Source organism: Cherax quadricarinatus, chromosome 15 (assembly GCF_038502225.1).
Source record: "Cherax quadricarinatus isolate ZL_2023a chromosome 15, ASM3850222v1, whole genome shotgun sequence".
NCBI lineage: Eukaryota > Metazoa > Arthropoda > Malacostraca > Decapoda > Parastacidae > Cherax > Cherax quadricarinatus.
In genome coordinates, this window is record NC_091306.1 from 15,552,717 (window position 1) to 15,562,634 (window position 9,918).

Here is a 9,918-nt window from a genome sequence, read left to right on the forward strand (position 1 = left end):
CTGCAACCACAAATAGGTGAGTACAAATAGGTGAATACACACACACCACCACCACCACCACTTGACACAAACACTTGACACAAACATGTACCCCCCTCCTCTAACCACCTCTCCCCCTTCCCTAACCACCTCACCTTTGCCACCTACCCCTCCCCCAAGCCACCTAACCCCTCCCCCAAACCATCTAACTCCACCAACTACCTCCCTCCCTCCAATAACCATCCTCCCCTCCCCCATAACCATCCATCACCTCTCTCTCTCTCAAACATGGACTCCCCCCCTCCCCTAACCACCTCTCCCCCTTCTCTAACCACCTAACCCTAGCCACCTATCCCTCCCCCAAACCATCTAACCCCCTCCCCAACTATCTCTACCCCTCCAATAACCATCCTCCCCTCCCCATAACCATCCATCCCCTCTCCCCCTAACCATCTATTCCCCTCCCCCTAGCCCCCCATCCCCCTTCCTTCTGTTGAGCAATGGGGGAACCTAGAACTAGGATGAAGACAAGGGGCTCCAAGGGCGAATCTGGGAGGGAGGAGTGGGAGGCAGAGCTCAAAAAAAGGGAGGAAGACTGGGGAAGGAGACTAGATGAGCTGGCAAGGAAGATGGAAGAGAGGTTAGCAGCAGAATGCAGAAGGTGGAAGCAACATGCCACAGCAGCAGAAAACAAGATAGCGATATTAGAAGAGGAGCTGAGACATCTGAAACAGCATAGAGACAAAGATATTACAGAAGTAGCATCGGCAATGGCTACATCAGACACAGACAACAGGTCTGAAGGGAACATGGAAACTAAACTGTATGCAGAGGTCCTGTCAAACCCACATGGGGCCAAAACAAAGACAGGGAGCACACTAGGACAGAATGAGAGGTTGGAAGACATTGAAGGAACTAGGGCATGTGCAGGGACCTTACCAGATACCTGTGGGGGCCAGGAACAGGTGAGCAGGAAGGACAAACCAAGGAGCATAGGGGCCATAACTAGGGAAGGGACTGAAGGAAGGAACACTCCACGGGAAGGAACTAAAACACATCAGAGGATGCAATGGGAGTCACAGTGTTAGGTGGAAAGGGAGAGATCAGTGTTTGTCTATGGGCTAGACGAAGCTAAAGGAGAAACTTATGAGGAAAGAAAGCAGGAGGAAAAAAAAGCGATTGAAGGTATCATGAAGATGATAGGTGAGGGGGACATGACCCAGGTGGCAAATTTTCGGACAATCGGGTGGTTCACAAAGAAAAGGAATTTTCAAGGCAGAATCAACCTGAACCATGATCCTGCAGGAGAAAGCACGGCTGAGAGGCAAGCAGGAGTTCAGGTGTGTGTACCTCGATCGAGACAGAACACAGGACGAAAGAAAGACGATGAAAGAAAGAGTTCAAAAACGAAAGGAGAAATGGGAGGAAATGAAAAAGGAGAGCAGAATAACCCAGGAACAAATGGAAGGACAAGCACACCCCCCAGAAACACCAGCAGGAGGACTCCAGCCACGACACCCTCAAGGCAACTGAACAGTCCAAACCAACCATCACACACCGATCCCTCTGTTCCCACCCCCTGCACCACAGTTACAATATTAGAACAGAAGTTGAAGGTTTGGTACACAAATGCAGATGGACTAACGGATAAACATGAGGAATGGCAAGAAAGAATCAATGAGATGTCCCCAGACATCATAGCAGTTACAGAAACAAAACTCGCGGAGACAATAACAGATGCAATCTTCCCACAAGGATACCAGATCATGAGGAATGATAGAAGGGGCAGAGGGGGAGGTGGGGTTGCTCTGCTCGTAAAAAAACAGATGGAAATTCGAGAAAATGGAAGGCATAGATCAGACGGGAGAAAGAGACTACATAGTAGGTACACTTCAGTCTGGGGAACACAAGGTGGTCATTGCAGTGATGTATAATCCACCAGAGAACTGCAGGAGGCCAAGAGAGGAATATGAAGAGAGCAACCGAGCAATGGTGGACACACTTGCTGAGGTGGCAAGAAGAGCTCACTCCAGCAGAGCAAAGTTGTTGGTTATGGGAGATTTCAACCACAGGGAGATTGACTGGGAAAACCTGGAGCCACATAGGGGTCCCAAAACATGGAGAGCCAAGATGTTGGACGTGGTGCTGGAAAACCTCATGCACCAACATGTTAAGGACACAACCAGAGTGAGAGGGGAGGATGAACCAGCAAGATTGGATTTTGTGTTCACCCTGGGCAGCTCTGACATTGAGGACATCAAGTATGAGAGTCCACTAGGAGCTAGCGACCACGTGGTTCTGTGCTTAGAATACATAGTAGAGCTGTAAGTGGAGAGAGTAACAGGAGTTGAATGGGAAAAGCCAGACTATAAAAGAGGGGATTACATAAGGTTGAGGAACTTCCTGCGGGAGGTTCCGTGGTACAGAGAACTGGCAGGAAAGCCAGTAAATGAAATTATAAAATATGTAATAACAAAATGCAAGGAGGCAGTGGAAAGGTTTATTCCCAAGGGCAACAGAAACAACGGGAAGACCAGAACGAGCCACTGGTTTACCCGACGGTGTAAGGAGGCAAAAACCCAGTGCAATAGAGAATGGAAAAAGTACAGAAGGCAGAGAACACACGAAAATAGGGAGATCAGTCGCAGAGCCAGGAACGAGTACGCACAGGTAAGGAGTGAGGCCCAGCGACAGTATGAAAATGACATAGCATCGAGAATCAAGACTGACCCGAAAATGTTGTATAGCCACATCAGGAGGAAGACAACAGTCAAAGACCAGGTGATCAGATTAAGGACAGAAGGTGGAGAACTCACAAGAAATGATCAGGAGGTATGTGAGGAGCTAAACAGGAGATTTAAGGAAGTTTTTACAGTAGAGACAGGAAGGGCTGTGGGAAGACAGCACAGAAGGGAACATCAAGAGGGAATATACCAACAAGTGTTGGATGACATACAAACAACCGAGGAGGAGGTGAAGAAGCTCCTAAGCGACCTCGATACCTCAAAGGCGATGGGACCGGACAACACCTCCCCATGGGTCCTTAGAGAAGGAGCAGAGATGCTGTGCATGCCTCTAACCATAATCTTCAACACATCCCTTGAAAATAGGCAACTACCTGAGAAATAGAAGACAGCAAATGTAATCCCCATATTTAAGAAAGGAAACAGAAACGAGGTGCTAAACTACAGACCTATGTCTCTGACATGTATTGTGTGCAAAGTCATGGAGAAGATTATCAGGAGCACAGTGGTCGAACACCTGGAACGGAACAAGATTATAAATGAAAACCAGCATGGGTTCATGGAAGGCAAATCTTGTATTACAAACCTCCTGGAGTTTTATGACAAGGTAACAGAAGTAAGACACGAGAGAGAGGGGTGGGTAGATTGCATATTCCTAGACTGCAGGAAGGCCTTTGACACAGTTCCCCACAAGAGATTAGTGCAGAAGCTGGAGGATCAGGCGCATATAAAAGGGAAGGCACTGCAATGGATCAGGGAATGCCTGACAGGGAGGCAGCAACGAGTCATGGTACGTGAAGAGGTATCACAGTGGGCGCCTGTGACGAGCGGGGTCCCACAGGGGTCAGTTCTATGACCCGTGCTATTTTTGATATATGTGAACGACATGATGGAAGGAATAGACTCTGAAGTGTCCCTATTCGCAGATGATGTGAAGTTGATGAGAAGAATTAAATCGGATGAGGATGAGGCAGGACTGCAAAGAGACCTGGACAGGCTGGACATGTGGTCCAGTAACTGGCTTCTCGAATTCAATCCTGCCAAATGCAAAGTCATAAAGATTGGGGAGGGGCAAAGAAGACCGCAGACAGAGTATAGGCTAGGTGGGCAAAGACTACAGACCTCACTCAGAGAGAAAGACCTCAGGGTGACCATAACACTGAGCACGTCACCGGAGGCACACATCAACCAAATAACTGCTGCAGCATACGGGCACCTGGCAAACCTGAGAATAGCGTTCCGATACCTTAATAAGGAATCATTCAAGACACTGTATGCTGTGTATGTTAGGCCCATACTGGAGTATGCAGCACCAGTCTGGAACCCACACCTGGTCAAGCACATCAAGAAGTTAGAGAAAGTACAAAGGTTTGTAACAAGGCTAGTCCCAGAGCTCAGGGGAATGTCGTACGAGGAAAGGTTGAGGGAACTTGAACTGACGAAACTGGAGGACAGAAGGGTCAGGGGAGACATGATAACGACATACAGGATACTGTTGGGAATAGACAAGGTGGACAGAGATAGGATGTTCTAGAGAGGGGACACAGGAACAAGGGGTCACAACTGGAAGCTGAAGACTCAGACGAGTCACAGGGACGTTAGGAAGTATTTCTTCAGTCACAGAGTCGTCAGGAAGTGGAATAGCCTAGCAAGTGAAGTAGTGGAGGCAGGAACCATACATAGTTTTAAGAAGAGGTATGATAAAGCTCAGGAAGCAGAGAGAGAGAGGACCTAGTAGTGATCAGTGAAGAGGCGGGGCCAGGAGCTGAGTCTCGACCCCTGCAACCACAATTAAGTGAATTAGGTGAGTAGGTGAGTACACACACACACACACACACACACACACACACACACACACACACACACACACACACACACACACACACACACACACACACATACACACACACACACACACACACACACACACACACACACCATGCCTGCGGATTAATTATGGAACTAAAGTCATTAAGGATATTATAAAAGGTGTAAAGGAAGTTAGTTCAGTCTTTTGTTAAGACTTTCAGACTTCTATAATTGGTGATTGTTGACGCCTTTAGTAAGAGCAACAAAGACCAATGTCTACACATACCCTGTCACCTGACGGATGTCTACACATACCCTGTCACCTGAGGGATGTCTACACATACCCTGTCACCTGAGGGATGTCTACACATATCCTGTCACCTGAGGGATGTCTACACATACCCTGTCACCTGAGGGATGTCTACACATACCCTGTCACCTGAGGGATGTCTACACATATCCTGTCACCTGAGGGATGTCTACACATATCCTGTCACCTGAGGGATGTCTACACATATCCTGTCACCTGAGGGATGTCTACACATATCCTGTCACCTGAGGGATGTCTACACATACCCTGTCACCTGAGGGATGTCTACACATACCCTGTCACCTGACGGATGTCTACACATACCCTGTCACCTGAGGGATGTCTACACATACCCTGTCACCTGAGGGATGTCTACACATATCCTGTCACCTGAGGGATGTCTACACATACCCTGTCACCTGAGGGATGTCTACACATACCCTGTCACCTGAGGGATGTCTACACATATCCTGTCACCTGAGGGATGTCTACACATACCCTGTCACCTGAGGGATGTCTACACATATCCTGTCACCTGAGGGATGTCTACACATATCCTGTCACCTGAGGGATGTCTACACATAACCTGTCACCTGAGGGATGTCTACACATACCCTGTCACCTGAGGGATGTTTTCATATACCCTGTCACCTGAAGGACGTCTACACATACCCTGTCACCTTAGGGATGTCTACACTTGCTCTGTCACCTGAGGGATGTCTACATATACCCTGTCACTTGAGGGATGTCTACGTATACCCTGTCACCTGAGGAATGTCTACACATACCCAGTCACCTGAGGGATGTCTACACATACCCTGTCACCTGAGAGATGTCTACACATACCCTGTCACCTGAGGGATGTCTACACATCCCCTGTCGCCTGAGGGATGTCTACACATCCCTTGTCACCTGAGGGATGCCTACACATCCTTGTCACCTGAGGGATATCAACACATTCCCTGTCACCTGAGCGATGTCTATACATACTTGTCACTTGAGCGATGTCTACATATACCCTGTCACCTGAGGGATGTCTAGACATACCCTGTCACATGAGGGATGTCTACACATGGCCTGTCACCTGAGGATGTCTACACATACCTTGTCACCTGAGAGATGTCTACACATACCCTGTCACTTGAGCGATGTCTACGCATATTCTGTCACCTGAGGGGTGTCTCCACATCCCTGTCACCTGAGGGATGTCTACACATACCCTGTCACTTGAGGGATGTCTACATATACCCTGTCACTTGAGGGATGTCTACATATACCCTGTCACTTGAGGGATATCTACACATTCCCTGTCACCTGAGAGTTGTCTACACATACCCTGCCACCTGCCTTGCCTGGGGCACTGTACCAAGAGTCTGGTTGGTCACACTTGTTGTCTACAGTTTTCGGATGGAGGTTCGAGCCTGCAACTACTCAGTACGGGTTTGCCACTCCTGAGTTCTGACCCGGAGGTTCATCATTAAATCCTCAGGATTGTGTCGTATCTACTCTCGAAGCCCTGTATATAATATAGTCACAGTTTATATTAATAATTATAACCTCCATTAATCTTTTGTCTATAAATTTATTGCAAATATTATTTTTTTTATTTTATATCTAGTCACACGGAAATCTAAAAAAAAAATACCTTTTGGAAAAATGTCTTTGGGTAAAAAGCCTTTTGGGAAAAAAATTCCTTTGGAAACAAAATGCTCGAGGCTTTGTCCAGCATTTTCCAAACTGCATGTAGAATTTACTTTTAAATCACGAAATTGATGTTACATTTTGTAAAGAAAAAAAAAAAAAAAGAAATCGTTAGTTATGGTAGTTCTTCATTTGTACTCCATACGTTAGCTAAAAAAATGTTAACGTCGTTTTGCGTTACTTCAGTGTTTTTGTTGGTGGGTGGCAGATATGCGGTTGTTAAGTTCGTTAAGTGCGGAGTGTGATTCCCTGGGTCGAATTCCGTGGGTGAAAGTCACAATACCGTGGGTGAAAGTCACAATACCGTGGGTGAAAGTCACAATACCGTGGGTGAAAGTCACAATACCGTGGGTGAAAGTCACAATACCGAGAGTGAAAGTCACAATATCGTGACTTTCGGTCCAACCCGAACCATTTTCAGTTATGTATGAGAAAGCTAGAAGACAGGTCTGAAACGTTGAGGTGACAGCCAAGGGTCAGAACAGTTCAGGTGACAGCCAGAGGTCAAAATAGTTGAGGCGACAGCCAGGGGTCAAAAGAGTTGAGGTGACAGCCAGGGGTCAAAAGAGTTGAGGTGACAGCCAGGGGTCAAAAGAGTTGAGGTGACAGCCAGGGGTCAGAAGAGATTATAAGAGGTCACACATGTACCCTGACTCCTCCTTACCAATGACAAAACGTGACCTTTGTGTCCTGATGCAACATTACCAATTCCTTGAGACGTGACCTTAACGCTCCGACATTCGCGCGCACCACCTCATCGCGCAGACTTACCCCAAAATAAAAAAAAATCTCCGTATTGATTTGAAAAGTTAGCGGAGCATATTAACATGACAATAACAAAAGTCGTTCGTAAGTTTCTTTGGAAGCGTTTCCAAGACCCTCATTGTCTCTTTTTATTCCCCTTTGATTACATTCCGAAGACTCTCAAAAGCTTCGAACCCAACTAATAATTACGTGAATGGTCGATTCTTTCCTTTAGTGAATACTTCCAACTCGAGTACAATTGACTTTTCTGAAATTCCATTTCACGGCACTCAAAAATCCCATTTAAACTCGTTCTTTCAACTCTGCTTAAGACTTAGCTGGAATTGCAAAGGCCTACTTAGGAAATTCACATCTAATTTAGATTCCCACTATTCTTCGGCTGATCTCTGACTCGTCTTGCAGGCGTGGCTGGGGGCTTCAGGAGCTGCCCCAGGCTCCACACCCCTCACTCTGGCCCACCTGAAACCCCGGCAGGTGGCTGCCGCCTTCAGAACCTCCCGGAATCACCTTCAGGCGACAGGTTCACCAGGAAGGTGAACAATACAGGCGAACACAGAGAAGCGAGAGGGGACCCGTCGCCAAACTTTGCTCCGGCATTGAAAAAGAATTTGCATTTCTGTGCACCACTATCCCCTGTCAAAATGGCTTCCATTGAATCACCATCGTCGATATAATTAATTTTTCGAGCCTTCTTTTCCGTGGCGTCAATGGGATTTTGGGAGTGAGGCTTTCAAGTCTTCCCTTTTTTTCTTCTTCCTTCTCTCTCTCTCTCTCTCTCTCTCTCTCTCTCTCTCTCTCTCTCTCTCTCTCTCTCTCTCTCTCTCTCTCTCTCTCTCTCTCTCTCTCTCTCTCTTTCTCTCTCGCTCTTTCTCTCTCTCTTTGTCTCTCTCTGTCTCTGTCTCTTTCTCTGTCTGTCTGTCTGTCTGTTTGTCTGTCTCTCTCTCTCTCTCTTTTAAGCGCCAGGAATTTGATCGGTGTTACCTGTGTTTCTTAATTAGATTTGAAACCTGTGGACTACACGAGAGTCATGGAAGTTCCTTGTCACCTGTTCACCACCAGTGAAGATACTTTAAACCCTAAAACAGGTGTATATACACAGACAGATATACACCTCTCGTGTATACATAGAGAAATATATACCTCTCGGTGCTTGAAGATTTATTTTTCTCTATTTCCTCTTCTTTCCTCCTATTGATAATCCTCTTCCTTCTTCCATTTTTTATTCTTTTTTCACCTTTTCATATCCCTCATCGTCACTTAAGATGAGAACCATGCAATGAATAATCATAAGAATATAAACCAACTATGGCAGTTAGGGCTGTAACGAGGCAATTAGAGATGGAAATGCATAGTTTCACGTTTCTCGCCCCGTTAGTGGCTGGCAGTAGCATTTACCCGGGTGTGACAGGAGAGGACGGCACTGCCCTGGCTTATGGTACACAGTGTAGTACACGCTGCCTGAGGTCACTCATAGTTGCAGAACTTGCAACGAAAATACAGTGGGTGCCCTGCTATGCATGAAATATATACATGGTGTAGTCCACACTGACTCCGAGATGTGAGATTTTGTAACTGCAAAGCGTTTGAGCAATGATGCAAATTTCAGCGAGAAGAGAGTTAGTGTAGTCAGCGATGGAGTCGGACAAGTCAGAGACTGTATCAGCGTCACAGAAATGTACTGTTGTCCAGGGTCGCAGACTATGGCTATTGCTTTGCTACCACCTTCATGAAGTGGGGCTATATCCATTGTTTTTGTTGACTGAGGAATCTCAGTTGTGTCTATGCTCATTCTTCATTGCATACTTAGGGACCGCGAAAGGGGGTTTCTTTCAGTTTTTAATGAACACAGAGTTCCATAGGTATGTGGTTGGACAGGAAGACGGTCATTGGTCGCGTCAGCAGAGGTGGGAGTAGTAGCAGGGTTGTCGCTAGTGTCAGTCTGGTTGCACTGTTGCAAGGCACGTTTCTCCAGCTCGGCTTCGCCTGCACATTGTTAATGCACTTCTTGTAGTCGCGGTGAGGTTCCTTAACTGTACCGCGGACAACCTCGAACTTGTTGCCGCTAAGCTCTCTGAGGACATGGTAAGGACCCACGAACTTGGGAACTAACTTATACATACCAGGGTTTTGAGTACTAAGGAAATAGGTAGACTTAGACAGCGAAGTGATAAAAGAAGGATCCATATCAAGTTTCAAGAATAGGTACGACAGGGCTCACGAAGCCAGAAGAGTGAACCTAACAGCTGTCAGCGAAGAAACGGGAGCCAGGAGCTAAGCCTCGACCCAGGCAACCATAATTAGGTGAGTTCACTGTAGGTGATTGCACGCGCGCGCGCACACGCCCAAGAGTTTTTCCATTAGGAGTAAATTGGCATTAGGCCTACAAGTGAGTTAACACCTGGACGATCACTGGTGAATAATGAACAAGAAGGCGGGGAGGGGGAGGGAGGGAGGGGGAAGGGGACGGGGTGGGTAGGTGGGGCAGGAGTGAGGGAGATCAGTGAAGTAAAGATTCTGGGAGGGAGTGTGGAGAGATGGAGGATGCTGGGGGTGGTAACTGCACCTGTTTCTAGCCTGCGGGACTGATTACCTCACCTTCTATCTTCTTTT

The 9,918-nt window shown here is 47.0% G+C and overlaps 1 protein-coding gene across 1 annotated transcript in view; it reads right to left on the reverse strand.

Annotated features, from left to right (window-relative positions):
- The window catches only part of LOC128692152 (transcription factor SOX-21-like), a 174,399-nt gene that overhangs the window by 5,373 nt on the left and 159,108 nt on the right, over positions 1–9,918 (reverse strand). The window contains exon 4 of the mRNA XM_070085353.1: positions 9,292–9,413. Within this exon, the coding sequence (XP_069941454.1) occupies positions 9,292–9,413 (122 nt within the window). The remainder of the gene's footprint in view (positions 1–9,291; positions 9,414–9,918) is intronic.